General features: G+C 40.4%; 1 protein-coding gene across 1 annotated transcript; it reads left to right on the top strand.

The window, feature by feature from the left end:
- Positions 1–1,083: 1,083 nt before the first annotated feature.
- On the top strand, positions 1,084–25,818 carry LOC144248252 (3'-5' RNA helicase YTHDC2-like). Its single transcript, XM_077790223.1, has 27 exons — positions 1,084–1,258; positions 1,889–1,979; positions 2,352–2,545; positions 4,145–4,344; positions 4,952–5,109; positions 7,550–7,652; positions 8,824–8,980; positions 11,184–11,291; positions 12,384–12,532; positions 12,922–13,057; positions 13,411–13,537; positions 14,495–14,560; positions 15,354–15,538; positions 15,689–15,785; positions 15,862–15,949; positions 16,049–16,129; positions 16,571–16,653; positions 17,575–17,680; positions 17,818–17,937; positions 18,286–18,558; positions 19,057–19,183; positions 19,627–19,832; positions 21,127–21,322; positions 22,429–22,538; positions 23,967–24,256; positions 24,652–24,829; positions 25,629–25,818. The coding sequence occupies exons 1-27, from the start codon at positions 1,084–1,086 to the stop codon at positions 25,671–25,673; spliced, it is 3,849 nt and encodes a 1,282-aa protein (XP_077646349.1). The 3' UTR covers positions 25,674–25,818.
- The last annotated feature ends 1,468 nt before the right edge of the window (positions 25,819–27,286 follow it).

Here is a 27,286-nt window from a genome sequence, read left to right on the forward strand (position 1 = left end):
ATGAGCCCTAACCCAACAGTTACCTCTGTGCACTGCTGTATTTACAGGATTGCAAACTGAGAGCAGAATTGAGCCGAGGAATCTTTTTTCAGAATCATGGGGCTTTTTGTCTGTAGGAAGGCAAGCTGATGCTGTTAAGAGGTAGAAACTGTTAAGAGATCTGGGTGCTTAAGTAAAGATGTGACTCTTTCAAATTAGTTATGAACTCTCATTTTTCCTTGTTGATACCAAGGATGATAAGAGGAATGCTCATCTTATTCAGCTGGCGTGTTTAATTTTCCATAACTGTGATGTGCTTTGAGGTGGCAGTACTGAACGTCACAGGAACAGCTATGAGGAACTAGCATTTTGTACTTTGATTGAAGATACATAGTCAGATACCTGAACTGAAAAACTGAAAAAAAAATTAAAGTAACCTTAGAACAGATCAATTGTTCCGCTCCAGTGTAATCTCTCAGTGCAGAATTATGCTGAAGTTAGCTTTGTAAAAGCCTTGCTGGAGGTCGCTTAAGAGCTACTTTTCAGCTAGCTACATCAGACAGTGAGTGTTTATTTTCTATTTATTTAATTGCCCATTTCAACTGAGGAGTAGTAGCTTATTCTTCTTCCAAGTACTCTCCTTCTGACCTAATGATGTTTCCGAAGCAGCAGCCTTCAGTACCGAGGCCTGTGTCAGGCCCAAGTGGATTTGGTTAAGTTTCTAGCTCGTGTCTTCAGCGTGGAGTCCAAGGACAGCAGGAAAAGCAGGGCAAGCAACACTTTACCGAGTGAGGAGGCTGAGGCCCGAGATGACCCTCGCCACAGCTCCGTTTCACACCATGCCATGAAAGCAGGTAATTCATGACGGGACAGGGAGCAGGGCCGCGTTCTGCCCGCAGCCACACGCGCAGCGCGCTCCTCGGGCAGCCGTGCCCCCCGAGCGGCGGCACAAGCGCCAATTTCCTCCCGCCGGGGCCGGCTCGGCTGCGGGCGGCTCCAGCCGGCCCCGCCCCGCCCCGGCGGCGCCCTCGGGCCGAGCGGCTGCGGCCCCGGGTCCGGGCGGTGTCGGGGCCGTGCGGGGCCGCGCGGGGCCGTGTCGGGGCCATGTCGCGACACGGGCGGGTCCCGCGGCGGCAGCCCGGCGGGGCTGCGGGGGACGGGGCTGCCGCCGCCGCGGTGCGCGCCCGGGCCGAGCCCCTCGGGGCCGCCGGCGTGGACGAGGTGGTGGCAATAGCGGCGCAGCTGGCCCTGGAGCGGTTCCGGAGCGGGGACGAGGCGGGTGCGCGGCACGGCCCGGCCCGGGGGCAGCTGCGGGTGTGGGGAGGGCGCTGGCAGCGGGTCAGGGAGGGGATCCTGCCCCTCTGCCCGGCCCTGGTGAGGCACGGCTGGGGTGCTGTGTCCATCTCTGGGCTCCCCAGCACGGAGACAGGGAGCTGATAGAGCGGGTCCGGCAGAGACCACTGAGATGGAGGTCTCTCATCAGGAGAGCTGTGGGAGTTGGTCCTGTTTGGCCCAGAGGAGACTGAGAGGGGATCTCACTAATGCATATTAATATCTCCGAGATGAGTCCCAGGAAGGCGGTGCAGGCTTTTTGGTGACAGGACAAGGAGCAATGGCCATAAATTCAAAGAGAAGAAGTTCCACCTGAACATGAGGGAGAGCTTCTTTCCTTTGAGAGTGGCAGAGCACTGAAACTGCTGCCCAGGGAAAGCATTGAATTTCCCCCTCTGGAAACATCCCAAACCCTAGATGTGTTCCTCTGTCACCTGCTCCAGGTGACCCTGCAGGGGGGTTGCACTGGGTGGTCTCCCTTCCAATCCTAACAATTCTGTGGTTCTGTAACATTGAGTTGTCAAGATTACTGCCTGTTGCATTGTTACTGTCTTTTCATTATTATTTATCATTCTAGAGATGGAATTTCCTTCTAGCTTCACTAGTACTGAAAGAGCATTTGTTCACCGGCTCTGTCAGTCTCTTGGACTGGTATCTAAAAGCAAAGGGTGAGTCGGGGTACAGTTTTCAGTTCTTTGGTGCAGATGATAGAATTTCAAGACTAATGATAACCTGATTGATGTTTTCAACATCCTCAACTTGCTGCAAGGAAAAGTATTAGAGAAAAAAGTGTAAAAGTAGCTACAGATATGAGCATCTTTGTTCATTGCTGTATGCATGCTTGGAAAAGCTTGTGACATGCATTTTGGGACAGCATGATTTTATACTCTGTGGATTTAATGGCTCCATTAAAAAAGGTTCTCACTGTGATTTCTGTTTTTTTTCCAAAGATTTTGCTTAGCATCTCATACCCTGACAGAAAAAAGTTAACCTAGAGTAGGTTCCTTTTTCCTAAAATAAGTTTTCCCTCCCCCTGACAGAAAAGGAGCCAATCGATACCTGACTGTAAGGAAGAAGGATGTGTCAGAGGCACACGCAGTCATGACTTGTGACTTGGCTCTCTGTACGAAACACGCCGTTCGGAGCCTAATTCAGCGCTTTCCCGTCACAAATAAGGAACGTGCGGAGCTCCTGCCAAGGACAGAGCGAGGAAGTGCCTGTGCTGTTGAATCTGGTACGTTCAGCATGTGTTCTGATTTGGACTTGTCCATCGACACCACTCGAAACCACCTGCAACCCAGTGACAAAACAAACCTCTTCCTGCTCTGTCCCCTCTGGTGTCCTAACAGACACCTTCAAACAAATGCATTAATTTTCCTTACTTTTAAGGTCTTTTATAACTGGTGCTGTGAGGAATTTGGGAAGTCATATCATGCACATTGAGATGTCCACCTTGTGTTGTGTTAATTTAGAATCTTTGAGCCAGTTCCAGCCAAATCTTTTTGGAAGCACATTTTGAAATGTGGCTTCACAGAAGTAACTATGAGGTGGGGTTGAAGAGTCAGTGTTACTGTGATGCCATAAGAATGCCTATATTAGAAAATGAGGTTGTCTGTTCTGCTTATAGAAATTAATGTGCTTGATAAATCAAAAATTTCAGTTTTTACTTCTTCATCTCTACAAAATAGATTTGGTCCTTAAGAGACTACTGTCCAGACTTCTTGATTTCTTGAATATGGAAGAGTTCACGGAAAGACAAACTTTGGTCGAAATGTTGGGTTTTTTTTTAAAAGCAAGGTTTTCATCTAGATTATTGCTTTAGCAGCTACAAGTGGAAGAGTTGCACTGTGTTTCTGTGTGCAGAGATGGGTGTAGTGAACAGAAAACATTTGTACCAGTATGCCTTGTTTAATTGCATGGTTTTGATACGTGGTGTCTCTTCTTGACGTGCTTTCTTTGCTGTTATTTCCAATTGTTTTAGTTGTTTAATAGGATTGTTATATGAACCAGAGGGAAGCTGTAATAAAAGTGCTGAAATGCAATGTCTTAGGAATGTAAGGGATAAGTTAATGAACAGTCTAATATTTGCCTTTCTCTGCATCTCAAGAATGTATTTTTAGTTCTCCTGATCTCTTAGTCTGTTTGTCTTGGTACAACAGAGCTTGAAATTTAGAATATGAATCTGTTAATGGCATTACATATGTATAACTGAGTTTACAGCAAACTTTTCATTCTGCCAGAGAATAATTCTCAAGGAATTACAGAGTAGCACTTGCAATGATGGATGTGAAGTAGCTCCCTCAGAAGATGTGCCTGTTTTTTGGCTACTTATGCACTGCTTTCTAACACATCGCACTGCTGCGTGGGGGCCAGGGCTCTTGATACAGCATGCTTGCATTGGTATGATTTCAGGCAAACGTGTGGAATAGCTTAAAGGTTTAACTCTGTCAGTGTGTATTTCTAGAGGGAACTGCAGGTGTGAAATGTGGGCGCAGGTACAAAGGCCACCAAAATACGCCAGGCTGATATTCTCTGGTTTAGTTTGTTTCTCCTTTTGCTCTTTGTAGGCTTTTTTGACTTGGAGCAATGCTCTGGAAGAGTCTGGTTTTCTTCAAAATACCTATGAAAGTAATAACTGTTTTGAAAAATATCTATTGCAAGCACTGCAGGACATGCTATAAATATGACATCTAAATGTGTGATGGGTTTGTCACTTTACCCACAGGGATGCATAAAAAGCCAGCAATGTTAATTTTTAAGTACAATTTTTGAGCAGTGTTTTTGTGACCTTCCTCTGTGTCTGCATAAAAGACCTTTTAACTTGTCTTCACAGAAAAGAAAGAAGTAAACAAGACAAGTGGTCGACTCATTGATGGTATCCCCCAGGTCCCAGGGAAAAGAGGGGAATCAGAGTTTGATTCCTTCAGGCAGTCACTACCAGTTCTTGAAAAACAGGAAGAAATTGTCCAAACCATAAAGGACAATAAAATTGTTTTGATTATAGGAGAGACTGGATCAGGAAAAACGACGCAGGTATGTTGCTTCAATGAAATAAAAACTATAACAGTATTTATTCTAAACTAATGCCAGTTGTGTAACATTTGTGATATGGGGTACTTTGATGCTGTTTCAAGGCTTTCCTTTTCCTGTGTGATTGAAAATGTTGTTCCAATTTATTTTGTTGCTTTTGAAACACTAAGCCTCTAGATAGGTACTAGAAGCAAAAATGATTCCTTACAATTTTCTGGTAGATACCATTTTTTCATTAAAATAATACAAAATATTGAAGGGAAAGTAGCTGTGATGTTTGTATAACCCTTTTTCTTCTAAGGCTAGTTCTGTTCTTAGTATCCAGAGTAATCTATTTTTTGTGTTAAAATGTGAGATTATCTGCAGGGCTTTGGTTTTTTTTTTTAGATTTCTCTGAAGCAGGAGGGAGGCACTGTAAGGTTTTTCTTTAAAAAAAACCTAAATAGGTTATAATTAGAAATTTACTTTCTGCTGATTCAGATATGCTTGCTATGATAATTGTAATGAAAAGTCTTTTGCAGTGTGCAATATTGATATGCAGTTAATGGTTTCCCTGTGCTAACAAAGCTGTGACTTTCTCAAATAGCAAATTTGAACCACTTCTTTACAGATCCCTCAATTTATCCTTGATGACTGCTACAAGAATGGAACTCCCTGTCGTGTGTTTTGTACTCAGCCAAGACGTTTAGCAGCTGTTGAAAGAGTGGCAGCAGAAAGAAGAGAGAAGATTGGCCAGACAATTGGTTACCAGATCCGGTTAGAGAGCAGGTACCAATGGTACTTCTAAGTGTCGGTTGATCTTGTGTTGGTCTTGTGAATCTTGTGTACATTGAAACTGCAGTATGTTTGTGCTGCAGCCTCACAGATGGGATACGTTACTGCAGGTAAGGAATACGTAAGAGTGAAAAGGATGGCTTTCTTCCTGTGTTTTGCAGTTTCATGTAGAAGGCTGTCTTACAGAACTGAATCTCAGGTATTTTCTGTTGATTTCTTCTGCATGGAAATCCTTGTCTGATTTTCAGATCAAGTCTACACTTTCTTCTTTTTTTCCCCGTCCTCTCTGCTTTTAACATGTGTGGATTCAAAAGGTCTGCAAGCTTTGAAGGTAGGTGTGAAAACCAGCATGCTGTAACAAATGTTATGTAGTGAGAGTTGATAGGAGCCATAAAAGGGAAAACAGAAAAATTGGAATGTGACTGATGAAGCTGAGCATTATTTATCAGTCTAGCCTGGATTAAATGTATTCTTCTTCAGCTGCTGTGTTTAAAACATGAAGTGATGTAAAAGTAGAGGTTTCAGTATCACTTGATGAATTTGTCTGTAAAGCAGAGCATGAATGGATTGTTTGGGGTTTTTACATCTTTGCACCGTGTAGCGAAATGACATTTCAGGGAAAGGCCAGCAGTTGAGATATGAGTGACCAGAAGATGGCTAAAGGTTGTGTTGCTTGAGTGAACAAAGATAACACATAGCTGGTGAAAATGAATGCACTTGAACAATGAAGCCACAATAAGAATTCAAATATGTGTATGAAAGCTCACAAGGATATTAAGAGATTAGAAGAGCTGGTGAAGATGTGTCACAAATAAGCCGAATGATTAATATATGGAAGTACTATGCTGGCAGAAGAAGAGCAAAGTCAGGTGAAAATGGTAGAATTACTGGGAGCAGTGCAGAAAATCCAGCTTGAGAAAAATCAATACAATTACTCCAGGGAAACACTGAAAGGGGGAGATAACAATATTTTGAGCTGTGGACAAAAGAAATTTGGAGTGGAGATGTTGAGAGGTGTTTCTAGTAAGACAGAAACATAATTTTTAAGGTTTTCTCAACTGTCTTCCAGAGAAAAGCTGTAGAGTACAGTACAGAGGAACTTTTCAGCTCTTTTAGGATGGCAGTAGCAGAGGGAGTAGTGAGAATTGCTGTTTTTATTGGGACAGCTAACTGTGCCCCAGGTATGGAATTGTAACATTTCAGTATTTTCACCTCCTGAAAAACCAGAGGATCAAGCAGATGCCTCTGTGATTTAGTCAGCTGTAATGAGTTGTGTCTTCAAGGCAAGGCTTTGGGAGCTGTGGGGAGGCTTCTGTGAGGACGTGCCAGAAGCCTCTCCCGTGTGTGACAGAGCCGGTGCCAGCCAAGACAGACCTGCCTCTGGCCAAGGCTGAGCCTATCTGTGATGGTGATAGTGCCTCTGGGACAGTGGGGAATGGGGGAGGAAAACCTGCACAACAGAGGCAGCAGTTCATGAAGAGTGGTGAAAGCATGTGAGAGAAGCAGCTCTGCACACAGGAAGGTCAGTGCAGGAGGGGAGGAGATTCTCCAGGTGCCAGAGCAGCCCATGGTGCAGCCCATGGTGAGGCAGCTGTGGCCCAGCAGGCCGTGGAGGTCTGTGGTGCAGCAGGGATCCTCCTGTGAAGGATTCTGTGTTGGAGCAGGTAGATGCTTGAAGGAGACTGTGATCCTCTGGGAAGTCTGTGCTGAAACAGGCTCCTGGCAGAAGCTGCAGCCCCGGGGAGGGAGCCGCACAGAAGCAGGTTTGCTGTCAGGATTGTGACCCTGTGGGGTCCCACACTGGAGCAAACTGTTCCTGAAGCACTGCACCCTGTGGAAAAGGACCTGTGCTGCAGCAGTTCCTGGAGAACTGCAGCCCATGGGAAGGACCCATATTGGAGAAGCTCGTGGAGAGCCCACTTTCCCGTGGGAGAGAACCACATTCTCCTTATCTTTCTCTGGGGCCTGGTAGTCTTTTTGTTATGTTTCCTCTCCCTTGCCCGTGGAGAGGACAGATAGAGTGGCTTGGGTAGGCACTTGGCGTCCAGACAGGCTCATCCCACCACGTGTAGACAAGTACAAAGGCTATATCCAAGCACAGGCTGAGGAATTGGAACCTGGTTTTCCACATGGAATTTTCTAGTAAAATGAATGACGTGCAGGGTTTCTTCACAGTTTTCTTTTATTTCCTTAGTTATTAATATTGAATCTTATTCTTTCAATTAATACGTTGTCCAGAGTTTTGAGGCGCAAGCACTACAAATTGTTAGGAAATGTCTGGGAAAAGGCATAGTTTAAAAACAAGTGGTGTGCATGAATCTTTTGAGGAGAGAACTGTAATTTCTCTTCTGGTCAGCAGCTGCTTTAATTTTTGATCCATGGAAAGCTTTAAATGGTGCAAACCCCTGAGTTGTCTCTGTGATGTGATCCATAGGGTTTCTCCAAAGACGCTGGTAACATTCTGCACTAATGACATGCTCCTTGGCACGCTGATGGCAGGAGACAGCACTCTCTCCACCGTGACCCATGTTATTGTGGTGAGCATCCTGTGGTCTTTCATGTGGGGTGGAGCAATATGTATTGCTTTGGAAAATGAGGTCCTCATTTGTTTTACTGAAATTTGCTGAGCACTTTAGGTGTTTTTGTTTGGTAGAATCTGAATCAACTTCAAAGACTTTCTGAGTCCTCAGAGTAGAATGCATGTTTCATGCAGTTTGGTGTTTTTCTGTGTGTTTGCGTTTTTCCTGTAAAAATATCTTATTTTCATGCCAATGGTTAAGTGTGGAATCAGGAGGAGTGGAGAGGGACAGAAGTGTAAATATTTCTGAACTTCCATGGTCAGCAGAAAATCCTTAGGGAGGCTTACCTTGATGTGGTTCAATGTGATTGTGTCAGATTTTCTCTTACCATTTGTTTTAGCAATACAGGTTTTCAGTCCATTTGTTTGCCCAGAGTTTTCTAGATAATGTGGAGTCTAATTGCTAGCAAACTATTCAGATTGTTCATTTGTGATTATGTCAATATTCCTATGATGGAACTGAATAAGTAAAGGGAACTAGAATGTTTTTGGCAAGACTTAAGTACTGAAGATGAAAAGGTAAGTTTAGGTGCCTGCCTGTTTATCAGAGTTAAAAAAGCATGAGAATGATTTATACATTCTTGATGTCAGCCTACAAACTTTGTATTTTGACTCCTTGTTTCCTTCATTCATAATATAAATCAAAACAGAAGAATGAAAAAGATGATTAATCAGTTATGTACCTTAACTTATAGGCTTTGTGTATGACTTGTCTAAGCAATTTGTCTGTTTTTCTGATTATGTGGTGTCATACATTTTTTTAAATGCTTATCAGTGGTGAAGTGAGAATTTATTAAAATAAGATTTGTACTTTGTGGTGTTTTCTTGAAATTTGGCTTCAAATACAAAACCAGAGAGGTTTCAGATACTCACTTTAGCCTCTAAAGTTAAGGTGCTTACAGCTTCAGCATTGCAATGCACTCAGCGCTGACAAAAACTTTTTGAGGCATTTTTGTTTCTTTATGGATAGTTTTTTTAAAAAAAACCTATTACTTAAACTAGACTCACACATATTAAGGCCTCTGTAATGTGCCACCAAAACATGTATTTTTTTTTAGAGAAGTTTGTTTTTGTCAGAAGTTGTGAATCTGTGATGGTTTTTTATCTCTTTTTTTCCCTTTTTGTTACAGGATGAAGTACATGAGAGGGATAGGTTCAGTGACTTCTTGCTAATAAAACTGAGAGATGTGCTGCAAAACCAGAATAATTTAAAACTAATTCTCTCTAGTGCTCCTCTAGATGCAAATCTCTTTATTAGGTATTTTGGAAGCTGCCCAGTAATACATAGTAAGTCTTGATCTTAACTCTTAAGTCTGAGTATACCTGCCCTGAGACTCACAGATCTTACTAAACTGTAGCAAATTATTCTGAGTAAAGGCACATGATTAATACACTGAGAATTCCAGGAATCCTTGTTCTTTCTGTATGCAGGTTTCTTGTTTCTTGACTGTTTGCACCTCATTCAAAGTGAAGTGTTTGAGTCACTGGGAGTTCTGTAAATGCAGGTACATCCTGCCCCCCTCCACTCTTAATTGAAGAAGTAGGAAGAGGTTATTGAAGTTCTGTCTTCATGCTGATACAGGACTTAGGAGCTACATGAGTGTGATATATATCAGTGCATTCCAGTAGGATCTTACTCTTCAGGCTTTGTGAAGGTTGTCACTGGTTACTGGATAAAACACAGATAACTGTACCAGTTCAGTTCAGAAATACAGGCTTAGGCAGATTGGGTTTCACATGAAAAAAGAATCACATGATTCTCTGATTTAAGGAAAATTAGTAGTTGTTCATCTAGGTAAATATTCAGAAAAGACATCCAGTTTTGCTTAGTTTGTTTGCAGACTCAGTTACCTGCAGTTAGACTACATTCAAATGCAAAGAAAAGTTACCATTATTTGCTGGTTTAATTTTATTTGACTGATCTTTAGTAAAGCCAAAATGTAAATGCGTGGGAGATTGCGGGTTTTTGTGGGTTTGCGGTTTTTGCCCCACCCTCCTGGCTTGCAGGTTTTCTGCATGGGTGACCTCCTCTGGCACCTTGCAATCCTCTTACTTTTTCAACAGTAATGTCCAACTTTAATGTGTTTTGAAAAGTAGCTTTTAAGAGAAATGCTTTATCTGACAATCAGGTAGACTCTCTGCATGTCAGCCTTTTTAAAAAAAATCTCAATGGTTTTAGGAAATGGGATTGCTTACTGGTTTATTTTAGCAAATGTTTGTGAGGAGGAAACCTTTTTTTTCCTTCCTTTTTTTGCAGATGGAATTGTTTAGTTCTCAGTTTTGAATTTCTGCCCAGTTGAATAAGGTTTGCAGCTTGTTGGAGACAGGAATCTGGAAATTACACGTGATTTCATGTTCTTTGAATTTTTTTTGCAAGGGAGTGCCTCGGTTATGATTGTTGTATGACTTTCCAGTTTAGTCTTTTTGCAGCTTCCTGTTCTTTCAGATCGGTCAATTTGTGTTGGAAAATCTGCTGGCAATCTCTCCCAATCTCTCCAATTTACCACAGTGTTTGTGCTGGTTATGTAACAGGCCAATAACAATTCAAAAGATATTTTTTTCCCGTTTTTTGTTGTTGTTGTTGTTTTGGGGTTTTTTTTTTTGGTTTTTTTTTTGGTTAATTTAAGAATTAAAAGAAGTGGCTTTGTCTGTTAATTTAATATACAAGGTTTGAGTCTCCTTCAGCAATACGGCTGACAAAATCCTGACCACAGAAACCACATTTTGTGGCTGTGGATCGCTGTAGTACACAGAGTTTGTGATCAGTGTTGGAAGGCTTCCTCTGTGACCAGCTTCTAAAAGTATGTGAATTGTGGATTGTTCTTTCTGAAGGAAAATCCTGAGTGTTCCTGAGTCAGGTTAAGGAACAAGAAATCAAAATGTAGAGATTTTAATCTTCATGCAAAAAGCATCCTGCAATGTCGACAGATAAGGTCTAGAAAACAGTCCTGTTGAAAAAGAGATCAGGATAAATTATCAGAAGGTAAAGGCCGCTGGGATGTCTCATCTGTCAAGAAGTATTCAGTAAAGAAAGCTCAGCTTTGCTGAATTAGTAGAGGACATGGAGATAAGGCTGCCTTCTCACATGATTCTCATGAAAAGAAAGGAGTTCAGTACAAAGATTTACTGTCTCTGTGTGGAACCTTGCAAAAAGCTGTATTAATTGCTTATTATTTAATTACATTTTTAATCCAGATGGGAGACTTACATGGCAAGTTCTTGTTTGTAAGCCTAAACAAAAACAGCTGTTTTCTTTTTCTCGTTTAAAAAAAAATTGTAGTTAATAATTGTCAATCTTACGAACATCTGCTGGAACACTTCATAAAATTGAAGAGGTTGAGGAGAAACAAGGTGGCATTTGATTTTGGAAATGTTTTGTTTTGTACAGTTTCGAGAAAAATAAACTCCAGTGAAGGTAGTTTTTTAAAAAATTAATTCTGTAAGTGAAGCTGGTGAATATATGATCTTTTACGGATTTTTTCTATTTTAGTCCAAGGGAGACCTTTTGAAGTTAAAGAGATGTTTCTGGAGGACATTTTACGAAGCACTGGGTATACAAACAAAGAGATGGTGAAGTACAAAGAAAAGAAGCAGCAAGGTCAGTGGACTTGTTAATTCTAAGGGTTGGCAATGAGAATCATTGATTGAACAAACAATTAACAGGATTATTTTCTGTTGAAATTCCAGAGTCAGGAGATTAAATGAGTGTGATTTAGATGACAGCAAGTATCTTTAAGCTGTCAATATTTACATTATGGAAATAGTTTATGCAATTAAAGAAAAAAGATCACTTTGATTCAGTGGTTGCATTCTGTTTTCACTCAGTTGATGAATGTCATCTTTTTTCTAATTATTATGCTGTAGAGTTATATATAACTGGGGGCTCTGCCCACATGAATGCTAAAGAAGCATAGGATGCTCTGTACCTTTGGGTGCAAATTAAAGTGCAGCTATTAAAGCAGGCATGATTTTGTACATCTTGCACTAAATGGACAAGGTATTCCCTTCAGTAACATTTTTCACTGCTTTCTTCAGGCATGGATGTATTTTTTTAAGTGTTAACACTCTTGAGCTAAACATCATTGGTTTTAAGTTGATTAAGTAGATACTGCTTCAGAGGTTTTCCTGGCAACTGAAAGTAATGATCCCAGTGATTATTTAAAGGAAAAGTAAAAAATGCAAACCCCAAAGCTATAACATTCAATATCCAGTCCTAACTGGGTATTGATCACAGTGCTCATCTCTGATCACTGGGGTCAGAAAAGTTCAGTTAGGACACTGGTGTTTTCTGATGTTTCTTCCACTGGTGTAGAAAAGTAAGTTGTTACATGCAGGGACTGTATCACTTGTCTTCAGAATTCCATTTGTGGAAAAAGATCTGGCCTGAGATTGTGTGGAAGGTGATTACTTAAGGAAGATACTTTGAATGCAGTAGTTTGGAATAATGGAGGTTTGGGGGGTTAAACACCAAAGTGTTGGGTTTTACCTCGTTTTTATAGCCCTGGTGCAGTGCACTTTGGGTACCCTTAAACATGTCATTTCTGTTGGACTGGTAGTAGCATTCTAGACTAAAAAAAGATGTTGAATGGGTAAAACTTGGTAAAACCTGCTGTGACTAACTTTTTTAGTAGAAAACAATGGATAATAAATATGACTCTAAAACTTTCTTGGGGAATACTTTGCATTCTAGAAGAGAAACAGAAGAACACTCTTGCTGAGTGGTGTTCAGCTCAAGATAACACTAACAAAGGGACATCTCGGAGACAAAAATCGGTTCCAAGGACAAATGAGGAGTACAAACAGTTGGATGATGGCGGTGACACAGTATTTAATCAACTGGTAAGTTTTTTCTTTAGTCGGAAGAGATGTTACAGGTGTTTATATTTGTGTTGTATTACTAGCCATTTAAAATCTGTTTTCTAAAGTTCTGTTGAATCTTTCAGGACATTAACGTATTTTAAAGATTACTTGATGAGGATGAACGGCTCTAGCTGAAGTGTGCTCTTCAGTTCGGGTGGTTGCACACAGCTTTTCCTCAGATCAAATGGCTCGACTGCCATTGTGTTCGTACTTGCGTATGACAAAATCAATGCATGAACTGATACCTGAGTGCTGGGTTTCTGTGGCTGCTGGGAAAAATAACCATTGCAATTCTTTGTGGGTAATGTATGAGAATAAAGACAACTCTTGGAAAAGATTAAGCTTTCAATATTGTTTTTTATCTTCAGACTGAAAAAGATGTGAATTGCCTTGAACCGTGGATAGTAAAAGAAATGGATTCCTGTCTTTCTGACATCTGGTTGCATAAAGATATTGATTCGTTTGCTCAGCTGTTAAATCTTATTTTAACTGAAAATGTCAGTGGTAAGTTTCATGTGTTATTGCATAAGAAAAGAGCAACCTCAGATGTACTTAGATTTTTATGGCTACTTTTATCTCCAGTTTCAAATGGTGTTACCTTTGCATTCTGATGCTGACTGAAAAATGATAGGGCTAGCAGAAATAATGAGTTGTTTAGTTAGTTATTGTTTTGAAGTATTGACAGAAGTGTGTTTCTAAAACAGTGTAGAATTCATATGAACTAACTTCAGAGATAAAGTGAGGAAACAAATTCTCTTTGGGCTGGAATTTGAAAGCAGTATTTGTACTATATTTAGATGAAAAAATAACATTTCTACTGGGTTTGCTGGATTTTTTTTTTTTTTTTTATTTCTCAGTTGATTATAGGCACAGTGAAACTGGTGCGACTGCTCTGATGATTTCTTCAGGGGGAGGCTTTTTGAGTCAAGTAGAACAGTTGATCAGCATGGGAGCAAGTATCCACTGCAAATCATCTAATGGCTGGTAAAAACAGAGAAACCAAAAGATAGATTTATTTGTCAATATAGGAGAGAGGAAGAAAATTCTTTAACATCTAAATTAATTTGCTAGCTTATCACACTGCTGTAAGAACTATAGATTTTGACAGCCTCAACAATTTCTAACTCCTGATAATCACATTGTTTTCTGTAAATTCTAAATTGAATTCTTAATTACATGGTCTTGATTGTGAGCTATAAATTTTGTTTCAGTAGGTCTTGTTTAGGATACTGGTTAGTAGAACAACTGTAATCTACTGAACTGAACCAAAATATTTGGCAATTCCTATTTTCATGGAGTTACACATATCAGAAGATCTTTCTGTTATGTTTCTAAATATATTGTAGCATGTAAAAATATTTGTGGATCTGTAGAAACTCAGGTTTTGTGGTCATGGAGTATGTCTTCATATAAACAGGGAAGTACAGTAAATAATTGTAGTATGGAATGATAAGAATTAGGATTCCAGGGGTCTGATATTTGGTACTAACATTTGAATAACTTGGGGAAGAAATGCAATTTAAAGTTAAAAGGGTGAACTGCATAGTGAGGACAGCTTCTGAAAGACATGAAATAGCCAGATGTTATGCCTGGGGTGTGACTTTTTGAGATGACTTCAAGGATACTGCAAACAGGCAGGTCTGATCTCTGCACCATTTTTAAAGGAATGGCACCTTCTTCCTCCTCACTTCCTTGAGCATGTTTGCTCCTGTGTAAAACTGACATTCTGTTGTGGTAAAGAACTGTAGTCACCTAAAAGTCAGCTGTTAACACCTATTCAAGCACTTTCAAATGGGAAGTTGCAGATCCAGCAATAACAGTACTGATGTCAATACAGAAATGGGTACAAAAGTCTGATGTCAATTGCCTCTCCTGATGTGCTCTTCATATGCATCTTTTGAAGTGAAAAGTCTAATAAAAATACTTGTGCAACTATTTCAGGATGGCTGTGGACTGGGCTAGGCACTTTGGACAGACAGAGGTTGTTCATCTGTTGGAATCCTACAGGTAAGCTGTAACTGTTTTGCAGAATGAGTTGTATATGATATACATAGAGTTGTGATGGGAAATTTGAGATTTGTGTTCTTCTAATCAGAACAGGTTTTAGCTTTTCATGCTCTAAAATCTGGACTTAATAGCAATACCTTTTTTTAAGAATAGGAGTATTTCAAAAAATAAACAGCAAAAAAGTTTGTACTCAATAGCATATTGTTTATGCTTGCACAACTTGCTAATTCTATACTATGTACCATTTTCTTTTCACATGCTTATTTTGGAAACAAATCTGTAATGTGTTTTTATCTATATTTTTTATATGCAATAGGCATATTAAAGAAAATTTGCAGAAGTAATGTGTACACTAGGCCATTCAAGAATGATTTTCTGATTAACTTACAGTTGTCATACTTGTGGTAGTGTTTTGTAAAGATTATCTCTACTATAATTTCTCTTAGTGTAGTTTCTGCTAGTGGGAAATTTTTGGAGAAGACATATCTCTCAAATATTTTTACTTGAACAGATAAACGAGAAGTATCTTTATACTTTCCTTTGCTTATGGTTGTGTTTCAATGAAGTTGAAGAAAACTAAAGTTAACACTAATAAATAAAGTGGCATCCTTCATTGGGTTAACATTGGAATCAGTAAACAGTAATAGTATGGTGATTCCCTTCTGCAACACTTAAACATCAGAATTCAAGACCAACAGTCTTGAATTGAGTTGGTCTCAATCTAAGTTTGATTTGATGGCTCAATGCAAACCCGAAGGGGCAGCCTTGATTCTGGTGTATTTTCCTGTTACAGCGCTTCATTTGGATTTGGAAACATGGATGAAAGTTCCAGTTCCCTGGTCCAAAAAAGTGCTAGTGACCTTAGTGCAGAGGACAGAGAGCTACTGACAGCTTACCATCACAGTTTTGATGATGAAAAAGTGGATCTGGATCTGATAATGCACTTACTTCACAGCATCTGTCATAGTTCTGATGCAGGTAGGTAAATACCTAACCAGTGGTTGTGGATTTGACTTCTGATAATCATGCTCTTTTTTCAGCAATCCACAGATGTTAAAACCTTCTGAGTGCTATTCGACATGTATTTGAATTTTCTGTTTAACTTTGCAAACCCACTTCCTTTTTTAGGAGCAATTTTAATAATTCTTCCTGGGTATGATGAGATAGTGAGCCTGAGGGACCGCATTGTTTTGGATGACAAGAGATTTTCTGATAATGCTCACAGGTAAAACCTTTAGTTACTGTGGCTTTTCATTGCTTCTTTTAAGGATCCTTAAAATGTTCCTTTTGTCTTGCATTAGATACCAAGTTTTCGTGCTTCATTCAAGTATGCAGACTTTGGACCAGAAGAAAGTGCTTGAAAGTCCACCTTTTGGCATCCGCAAAATTGCAAGTATTAGAGGACTTTTTCCAATGCCACAATGACCTATTTTGCCATTGCTTTTGCAGTTATTATAGTTTTGGTGGTTTTGGGTTTTTTCTTTGCAGATTCTTTCTACTAATATTGCAGAAACCAGCATAACAGTCAATGATGTGGTGTTTGTCATTGACTCAGGAAAGGTGAAAGAGGTAGGACTGCCTTAAATTTTCCTAGTGTGATTCTAAAACACACAGTGTATAAATTTTGGAGAACTTTTTTTTTTTTTTTTATTACTTTACAGTAAAGTGAGAAAAAGCTTTTACTAGCTGAGAGCTAGTGCCTGTCAGGCAACAGTCCTTTCTGAAAGGCTTCAACATGAATTTGTTTTAAGACAAATACTGTAAGCTATCCGTCTCAAAAACCTTGAAAATCTTGAATTTCAAAACTTGTGGAGCATTAAGATACTAGAAAGGAGATACCCTCATTAATTCACTTGAAATTGAGAAGGTACCTTTGTCTCAGAAGCTGCTGTATATATTACTATTTCATACTTTTTAGAAAACTCCTGTTGGTAATCTAACTAACTAGTAACTTGTATTTCATGTACCCTATTGAGTTTTCAGTTTGTATTCCTTTCTTTGTTTTTCTAGAAGTCTTTTGATGCACTGAGTTGTGCTACAGTGCTAAAAATGGGGTGGATTTCAAAAGCCAGTGCTATCCAGAGAAAAGGCAGGTAATAAATGCCTCATAGTGGTTCCCATTTTGCAGATATGCACAGTCCTTTATGTTTAGAATAAACCACACAACATAGTAATTGTTTCTGGCCTATTCCGGTGTTGTGTTGCATAGAGGCCAACACTGGTTCTCTGCAGACGAGTAGGCGTCAGCATGTATTTCCTTGGAATAATCTCCCAAGTTGTAGAAAAGTGATGCTCAGGCATTTCCCAAAGGTCTGGGTTGTTTTCCCCCCATTAATTTGTTCTCCTTCCTCTTTCTCCCACGTAGCACCCGCAGTCACAATGTTTTCACATCATGTGTATGGGCAGAGGACTGCCTATTTCACTTTCTCCAAGCTATCCATGACTTAACAGGCCATGATTATATTCTTCCCAGCACTGTGGGGGAGGGCTCAGAAGTTTATGTAGCAACAAATGCCTGTTTAATCAATCATATTGGCATTAAGCTGCATGTATGCACATAGATGTATATGACTGAGAGAATTTGCTCATTCCTCCCTCATTCACTCACAAGTTACTTCATCTTTATTCTACCTTTTACTCCAAGGATAACTTCTGTTTAGGGGATGTGAGGGGAAGCAAGAAAGTTTGCAACTGGTTCCTTACAACAAAGGATGATTGAGATTTGGACTGGTCTTAGGTTAGCAAAAAACCCACAGCACTTTACATTAGAAAAGCCTTGTTTTTCTTTCTCCAGATTTCTCAGTGTTGGGTTAAAATTACAGTAAAAAATTGCCACACTCTCAAAAATAATTAATGATTAGGAAATTCTCATGTTGCATGTGACCTAACAACACTTTCTTCATGGTAGTGCCTCTTCTTTTCCATTCTGAGTTTCTGTGTCTGTTTGTTGGCTTTTGGTTTTGTTTTTAGAAAGAAATCCTCATTTTCACAACTTCCCATATTTTATTTTCAAGGGCTGGGCGCTGTCAGCCTGGGGTCTGCTTTCATCTCTTCAGCAGGCTCCGATTTCAGAATATGTTGGAATTTCAATCTCCAGAACTTCTAAGACTGCCGCTTCAGGTGCATGTTCAGTTAGAAACTATAACTTTAAAAAATACAATGTCCTCAAACCATACTACTAATTGCAACAAATCATGTGTTTGGCGGCTGCTTCCAAATCTTGGTAATCTTTTTTTGTACTGCCTTTTACCTTGCAGGAGATCTGTTTGTACACAAAAATTCTGGCTCCAATTAATTGTCCAATTGTAGACTTTCTTATGAAAGCTCCTGATCCTCTGCCTGCTGTAACTGTGAGAAATGCTGTGCATATGCTTAAGGTCAGAAAAGGAATAAGTTTAGATGGTAATTGTGTTTGATCCCAAATTTGTGGTGTAGCAGTTTACTGACTTCAGTTTGTACTGAAGCTGTTTTTAATTACTTAAGGATGTTTTGAAGTTTTGCTTGTTGTCTGTTTTCATTTTGTGTGTGGGGATGTGTTTTTCCATGTCAAGGGAAGAGAGTGCTTCAAAGTCTCTGTTAATAGTCTGACTTGCTTCTTCAGTGTTTGGAAACAAGTCTAGTTAAAGTCCATTATTCACATCCTTTTTGCTTTCACTGTAAATTGATTTTGTCCACTGTACCCATCCTCCTCTCCTTTATTTGTTTGTTTGTTTGTTTATGAACAGACCATAGATGCCCTGGACCCTTGGGAAGATCTCACTGAGCTTGGTTATCAGCTGACTGAATTACCTGTAGAGCCACACCTCGGTAAAATGGTGTTGTATGCTGTAGTTCTGAAGTGCCTGGATCCTGTTCTGACCATTGCCTGTGCTCTTGCCTGCCAAGACCCTTTTGTGCTGCCCACGCTGGCCTCCCAAAAGCGTGCAGCCGTGCTGTGCAGGAAGCGTTTTGCTGCCGGGACATTCAGTGACCACATGGCCCTGCTCAGGGCTTTCCAGGTAGTCTTTCATTTCATTTCAGAGAGTACTAATCACAGCACATCACCCAAGCAAAATGCAGATGTACCAGTTGGATGTAGAGTGGCGGACTGTGATTAAGTCCTCAGAGAAGACTTTCTTTTTGCCTAGTGCCTTTCCTGTGTATTGGACTCATAAATTTGTGAGGGAACCCTTTTTGTAGTATGTTTTGTTTCAAACCCTAGAAAATTTTGAATGTTTCAACAATGTGCCTCTTTGCATCCTACTACACTGAACTTTGAATCATGATCTTAATGTAATGATCTTTATTTATTGTTTTAATTTGACATAATCATCACTAGAGTGAGCACATAAAGAGAATCTAATTGTTGAACAGAAAAAATAATCTGGTTTGATACATTAACTTTTAGAGTGGGTTTTGCATTCATTTTATTGACATAAATGTAATCTTTAAAAAAACACCTGCAGTTTTTAGTTTAAGTCCTTCAAATTAATAGGCAAATGTAAAAACATTTTCAGGCATGGCAGAAGGCACGCAGTGATGGCTGGGAGAGAGCCTTCTGTGAAAAGAACTTCCTGTCCCGAGCCACAATGGAAATCATTGCAGGAATGAGAACACAGGTGCTTGGCCAGCTTAGAGCCTCAGGTAGAGAAGTTGGAAACAATTTTAACGTTGTTTTAAAGTCAAGCATATAGAAATTGTAACAAAAATCATGTTCACTGGTGTAATTTTCCTTAATTTGAAATACACTGTCATGCACACATTCATGCAGGGTATGGTGCAGATGAGGAATTGTGGCTGATCAAACTGAAAGCACCTTCATCTCCACATGCCACTGCGTTTCATGTTTTAATGAATTATTCCCATAGGAAATGTCTTTATATTGTAGAAAATAGTGGTATTCTGTGTCAGTATGAAACCCCTTATCAGGAAGGATTTCAGTGTAATGGTTTCTTCTTGGTGCTGTTAAGGTTGGCAGTGGTGAAAAATGCAACAAAGAAGTCATTTATTTCACCTTTTGTTTCTGACTCCTTTTGAGAGCCAAACACAAGGTAACATGGCACTGTTTTGTCTCTTTCATTTGTCAGGTTTTGTGAGAGCCAGAGGAGGAGCTGATATTAGAGATGTTAATACTAACTCTGAGAACTGGGCTGTAATTAAAGGTGCCTTAGTGGCTGGGATGTATCCCAATCTTGTGCATGTAGACAGAGACAGCCTGGTGTTGACGGAACCAAAGGAGAAGAAAGTGCGATTTCATCCTACCTCTGTTCTTGGTCAGTCTCAATATAAAAAGGTAAAGACACTTTGAATTCATAGTTCAAAAAAAAGGGCACTAAAATCTGTCACGTGTTTTAGAAATGTCTTTTCCTGTTTGTCAGTACTTCAAAAGCAGTATAGGCATTTAACACTACAGCTTTAGAAAATACTGTTCTACCCAGCTGATAGAATTGGAGTTGATTCATTTTTCTGTCGTTTCAGTTAGTCCTTTCTCTAGATGGAAAAGGCAAAAAGGCAAAAAAACTGCCCTGCTATAAAATTGTTTTAAAGATATAATGATCCCTATTCTTAAAAGCAAGTTTTTCTCTGAAACTCATTTTTAACATTTCTTTTTAAAACAACATATTTTGTTTTACCATGGTAGGATAATTGATGAATCTGGTTGAATTCTCACACTTTTTTATGTGCATGTGCGGCTTTCGGGGGGTTCTCGCTGCTGTCCCCCGTCCCTCCCCGGCCCCCCGGGACCCTCCGGCTAGCTGTCCCCTCTCGGGGCCGGGGTTTTCCGCGGTCCCGCTGCCCTGGGCTCACCAGGCAGCGGCTGGGTTAGCACGGTCCGAGCGGCAGCGTTGCCTCAGTCGCCGCTAGGATTCGAGATAAAGAGACCAAGAGAGACCAATGGTATGCTTGTCCAGAGAGGTTGTATTGCCTGAACGGTTGCAGGGACCAAAGACACTGGGCTATTGCCCAGATACAGTTTTATACAGCAGAATTAAGAGTTAAGGTCTAAACAATAGAGACAGTTTTCATCTTAGACACATCAGAACCGCCCCAGGGGCCAGGTCCAATGGGAACTGCTCAGGGGTGGGGAGAAAGGGGGTTTAGAGAGGAATGCTGAAGCAGGACTTTCCTGAAACAATGGAGCATACATAAATGTATCTTTTCCCTCAGTTTCTCATTTCCAGGGCCTTCCTAAAACAATGGGGCATACATAAATGTATCTTTTTCCTCTGTTTACCATTCCCAAGGCCTTTCTAAAACCTTCCTCCACACTACCATGCCAGCATGATAGCAACATGCATGTATATTTTTATATGTATATAATTGTACATGTATTTAATTCTCAAAATACAGAATCATAGAATGGTTTGTGTTGGAAGGGACCTTAAAGCTTATCTCATTCCAGCCCCTGCCATGGGCAGGGACACCTTCCACTAGTCCAGGTTGCTCAGAGCTCCACCCAGCCTGGCCTTGGGCACTGCCAGGTTGAGGCACCCACAGTGTCTCCGGATAAAATGAGAAATACGTTCAAATTTACATTAATTACAGGTAGAGGGTACAATAGCCTGGTTTTACCTGCTCTTCCACAGATTGCCCCAGCAAATGGACAAGCTGCAGCCATCCAGGCCCTCCCCACAGACTGGCTTATATATGATGAAATGACGAGAGCTCACAAGACAGCAAACATCAGGTGCTGCTCTGTTGTGACACCTGTCACCGTGGCCCTCTTCTGTGGACCAGCCAGACTGCAAAGTAATGCCTTGCAGGCATCTTCATCCTTTCAAGGTACACTGGAGTCTGGATTTGGGATGTTTCCATTGGTATACATCAGCGTGTGACATGCAGAGCTTATTTTTAAGTAATATTTAATACATATATTGGCTGATTCTGGAAACAGCGCTGTTATAATTCCTGTAGCTATTCAGGAAGAGTTTGTTGGTTCTGTAACAAATCTCTCCATTTTGGGATTCCTTACCTATTCAAGTCCATAAATTACACAGTCGTAGGGTCTCAGAAACTGCAGTATAGTTTGTAAGGAAAGAATGCAGCCACAATATCTAATGAGAACTGTAGTATTGGTACTGAGAAGTGTAGTATGCATGTTCTCTTTCTGCAGACTACTTTATTTGAATCATTGAACCAGATTATTCAAACAGAATAATTTAGAAACAATCAGTATGGCAAACAAGTCATGTTGCTTCTAGCTAACACATACATTTTCAAGATATGTTCTACTGATAATTTTTAATTTCAGTTAACTGTACTATTAACTGTAAGTAATAGAGAATATATTTACATTTCCTTCTTTTTTTCTCATTTAAATTGAGTCCTGTTGGAATGGAAGCAAAAATAACTGCTTCTAGTTGTCATAGTTTGAATCAAACTAAAAGTCCAACTTATTTCTAAAGCTTTCCTGTCTTGCTTTTAAACTGTGAACCTTAGAGTAGTACTCATGCTGACTGAATTGCACTTAAGAAAAATAAAGAATCCTAATTAATAGCCATACATATTTTTTTTTCTTACTGGGTCTTTAAATCTGCTGTTTTACTAGGAAATAGAGGCATGTGTGATTTTGCCAACAGCTTTAGGCAAAAGTTGTATAGTGGCCTGTGAAAACTGGTGAAGGTACATGAGTTGGGTCACATCATATCAATCCACGTTTTTACATAGTAGGACCTTCAGCAGGTCTGGCTACTTGATTGCTGCTATCTGGAGCAAAGACTTTGCAGTGTATTTGCAGAAAAGAAGAGGTAGTTTTACAAATGTTTACATTTAAAGTCAATTTTAGAAGGAAAAATATTGCTGGTAATATAGTAGTATGCGGGTTTTTGTATAGAAATAATAGTAGAAAAAATATGGAAATTCTGATGAACCTTTTGTCTTTAATTCAGGGGGAGGGGTATCTAATGATAGCAGCGACAGTGAGATGGAGGACAGGACGTCTGCTGATCTGGCACTGCTGAAGCTGGATGAATGGCTCCATCTTAAACTGGACCCTGAAGTAAGAAATTACTCCTGGGTTTGCTTCATGTAGAGGAATTGTAAAAAGATGTGAAAAGGTTTTTGTAACATTTGAGTAGCCAAGAATTTTCTCCAAGAATGTCATGGTCCATTTAGGTCTCTCGAACTAGGTACTCTGTGATTTAACCTTTACTTCACAAGCTCATTAAGAATTAAACGGCTTCAATCCCCTTTGGCACAGAGTTGTCTGTTGCATGAATTTGTGTATTCAAAATCCAAGTTGCAGTGTTTGATCACCTGTCACCCATACCTTTCTCTTCTTTTACCTGTCAGCAGAAAGAAAGAGAATAGTCACCTAAGTCAACAGTGAGAGTGCTCATCCCTCTTCCTCCATATTGGTGTGGGTGTCCTGTCTCTCACAAAAGGGAGCAGGAAAGCCTCAGCAATCCAGATGCTGTTGGGTCTGTTTCAAAAACTTTCTGGGTAATATGATGTTTTATATCTGAGCTTGGCAGTTTTGTCCCTTTCCACAAGTCAGCAGATTCTGAAGAGACTGGCAGACAAAAAATGATGACTGCAAGGGACAGCAAGCTGCAGGTGACAGTGACAGCATAAGGGCCCTTCTGCTCCTTCTGGCCTCCTGTCCTGCCTGCATGGTGCTCCATCAGGCCATAGCACAAGCTGGGATAAGCTAAAATCTGGACAGGAGCTGAGAGAACAGTCACATTGGCATATTGTGTTCTTCTTTCTCTGAGAGGATAACCAAAATCAGATCAAAAAAGGAGCACTTGAAGCTGAAGTTGCTGAGAGAAAGTTGCTGTCAGATTTTGGAAGGATACATTTCAAATCCTCTTTGAAATAGAAGTCTTTATATCATTGAGGAGCTGTGGCTGCAGTTTATGGGTCATGAAACACACAACTTTACCAACTCTAATAATAATACTCTCTCTCCTAGTCATGTCCAGAAGAGTGATTTTTAAAAATTTATCGTAATGGAAGCGTTTCTGGTAGCAGAATTAGACAATAGTCTTCTGAATTTAGTCATCACACTTGACCAGGTGTCGATGTAAGAAAAATATCACTTAGAGCTCTTTTCCATCAACTATACTGAAGAGTGCATGAGTAGAGACTGATTTGAGAGGAAGGGCATAAAGCATGAAAGGATTGAGTTTTCTTGAAAGATAAGAAGGAAAAAAAAAGTCTGTGGAATTACAATACAAAGCTAAGTTTAGTACAGAGCTAAATGAAATGTTTCCAAAATGACCTTGTACCCAAGGAAAAGAAAGCAAATTAACATCATAGTTTAAATATGGATTATTCCCCTTCCCCAAGACCTTAGTCTTGCCTTCAATTCTGGGCTCTGTTTATATTGGAATGCCAGGTGTTGCTTGATAGGGAAAAGACAGGGTTCTCTTACCTGTGTGATCTAATTTTCATCAGTATTTAACAGAATTGGAATTCATTGCAGGCTGCTGGTATGCTGCTGCAGCTCAGGCAGAAGTGGCACAGCTTGTTTCTGCGTCGTATGCGAGCTCCTTCTAAGCTGTGGTCTCAGGTTGATGAAACAACTGTAAGAGCAATTACAGCTGTTCTGAGTGCTGAAGAACAGTCTGCAGGTCTGCAGCAGCCTTCAGGAATTGGCCAGAGACCAAGGCCTGTGACTTGTGAAGAACTTCCTTTGGCATCTACATGGAAGTCAACCAGCAGCAGAAAAAGCTCAACAGAAACAGAATTGTCTGACTCCTCTCATGCTGAAAAGTAAGATGCTGAGGTCTTCTGCTTACTGTAGGTTGCAGTTTATGTATACAAGTATCACTTAAGTTTCTGCTAGTAATAGGTGAAAACAGTGGAAGTACATTTGGAAGGTGTTATACTGTTGTATGCTGCATTGTAATCCCAAAGAGAAGTATTTCATACCTGGGGCTGCTGTTTGAGAGAGCAGTCAGGAATATTGTCCATGAATTGTGATGTTTGAGAAGTAGCAGAAGAAGTTTAACAGTAGCATTAAAAAGCAATGAATGGTCAGTATGAGTTTTTAGTTAGGTTTAATAGATGTTGTAGTTGCTGTAATACATGGGGTCATGCTGTAGGTGGACAGGTCGATGTAAATTGTTCAGTGACTGCTTGTGAAACTCAAGGTATGTCCTTTGTAGGGTTTCAGTGAAATCTTCTTCTCCTGCACTCCACCAGCCAAAGAAGTACAAAGAAAAAGACATTTTGCTCTCCGGACAATCCTCAGATGACAGATCAGCTCAGTCCTCAGTAAAACCTGCAGAAAGCAGTAGCTATTCCAGCCCCTGTGCTACTCCTTCTTCTCCAGTGTCTGGAAAGGTAGAGTTCTCTAACATACTACCCTGCTCTTCCAAAATAATAGAATTTCTTGCTGATATCATTCTGCAGTTAGGTATTTTACTGATAAATTAGGAATCTAACGTAGCTTTTCATTTGTAACACTGCATAATACTTCCTTCTGGAATTTAAAAATCTAGACTAAATATCCTTGTTTCACTAGTTTAATACAGCAAAAATAATTTATGGACTGCTGAGGTAAAGCTATCCAAAGTAGAAAAAATGAGATTTAAAAAAAATCCCAAACTTGTTCTAATAAACGTGTAAGTTTTTTTCAACTAAATGAGTATATTATATACATACTTCTGAAGTTTTTGGATTCTGCCTTTTTCTGCATTCATAATAGATTTTCAGTATCAATACTGATTCTGTCTTACCTGCCTTACTATGACTGATTTTTGTGATGGTTATTTTAACAAAGCACACATTTTTAATGAGATTACTGTGACAGTTGTCCCTATATACTTGAATAGTAGACTGCAGTAACACAAAGGAGATCATTCAGAGGAAACTTCATGGACTCATTGGAGGATGTAGTAATTCCTCTTGAATCTTTCAGCTTTTAAATTAAGACAGCGTAAAAGGAAGAAAACATGTTTCCCGAATATAGAAATGCGAGTAGTGTGCTGTAGGCTACACTCTAGGATGATGAATTTTGGTGTCATCTCAAGGTCTGTCAGATTTTAACCAATTCTAATTAATCACTAGGCTTTTTAATCCTATTCTGCTTCCTGCCCCCTATTCTTGTTTCCTGCCCCTCATGGATGAATTACTGTGGAAGGGGCTAACAGCAGGCCTGTTAGCTAAAGGAGCAAAAAGAAGCTGAGAGGCAAGAAGCTGATCAAGAGCTCTCTCCAAGGCTGCTACCAAGGAGGCTGAGAGAAGAACTGGAGAAAGATAAGGAGAGAACTGCAGCTGGATAAAGCATTTTCAGAAAGTTAACTAAAGTCACTGTTACTGTTCACCAGTGGTGTTATGTTGATTTTTTTGTGGCCAACAGTTGGGGTAGAAGAAGTATAAACAATTAGAAAGTTTATAAAAGGTCATGTTCGATAATAAAGAGTTGCCATCTGAGACCGCCTGTGGTCTGTGCTTTGTGTGGCGACCGCCTCACGATGCAGTGTATATACCAGTGACAGCTGGTGCCCACCGCGTGGAGCAGCAGCCTGAGCAGCGTGGTCGGTCTGGAGCCACGCGGGGTCCCAGCGACTGGCAGCCCTGACCCGCTGGGGAGTGGCGGGGGAGGCGGCGCTGGTGCAGCTGAGAGTGGCGGGTGGAAGCCACAGGCAAGTCCTGACCTGATTTTCTCCTATCAACACACCTGGAAGCAGGTGAGGCAACAACTAGTGATAATGGGAGATAAATCTAAAGAGGAAGAGACTGTTTTGGCTACATAGAAAGCTTTGTTAAGAAATAAGGGAATTACTACTTCAGACTATGCCCTTTGTAGTATATTGCTGTGGGCTAGATCATAGGATTTTGCTACTGATCCTGACACAGCATTTAGTGTTAAAGGTTGGAAAAAAAGTCAGGAACAAGCTGTGGGAAGTCACCTGAGCGGGAGATAAAACTATTGTCAATCTAGTTGTTACTTGGAGATCGCCTTTTGAGGCATTAAAGGAATGGAAAACAGCGGGAACAAGCAGAGTACAAGGTGGATGAAGATTTGGGGTTGATAAAGTAGTCTGATGGGAGGGATGAGTCAGATGGGGCCTCTGATGGGGAACTTGTTGCATACATCCTTGAAGAAAGTGCAGGTGCCCATGGAAGTTACCAGGCAGGCTACCAAAGCTTCCAGGAAAGTTGCCAGAGCTTCTGGGCTGGATGCTGAAGCTTTTGGGAAAGCTGCTAAGGCTTCTGGGCAGACTGACAGAGTATCTCCTTCTCAGACTCCTAAGCCTCTTTATCTCACCTGCACAGCAGCTTTCAGCGGTGCCTCTATACACTGCACCACTGCGCCAGTTAGCGGAAATGTCTTTGGCAGAGAGACAAACCCAGCTGTCTGCCCCCTGCTCCCCTCTGACGCTGTTGAGGCAGGATGGGAATGAACAGACTTTGTTCAGAAGGCTGAGACTATAACTGATTTATTTCAAAATACATCACTCTTTTATACAGAGCTTTGTGCAGACCAACTCTATTGGTCCTGAAGTGAAAACATGTCACCCTATTGGTGTGCAGTGGATGACGTACAGTAGTAAAACCTAATTATAAACAATGTGAACAAGAGAGATAAAGAACTTACATTCTTTCTCAACACTTTCTCAAGCTTCTACCTGGTTAGAAATTTATGGTTTTTCTTTGAATCTAAGACCTACACCCCTCCACTCTAGCCCAGCCATTTGCCCCCCGCCCCCCTCTGAGCTGCATGAACAGTTGCAAGGTCGTATCCTCCACTGCTGGACAGTGACAGGAAATCAAGTGAAGAGTCACCCGCAGTAA

The sequence above is a fragment of the Lonchura striata genome, chromosome Z (genome assembly GCF_046129695.1).
Source record: "Lonchura striata isolate bLonStr1 chromosome Z, bLonStr1.mat, whole genome shotgun sequence".
In the NCBI taxonomy this organism is placed as follows: Eukaryota; Metazoa; Chordata; class Aves; order Passeriformes; family Estrildidae; genus Lonchura; species Lonchura striata.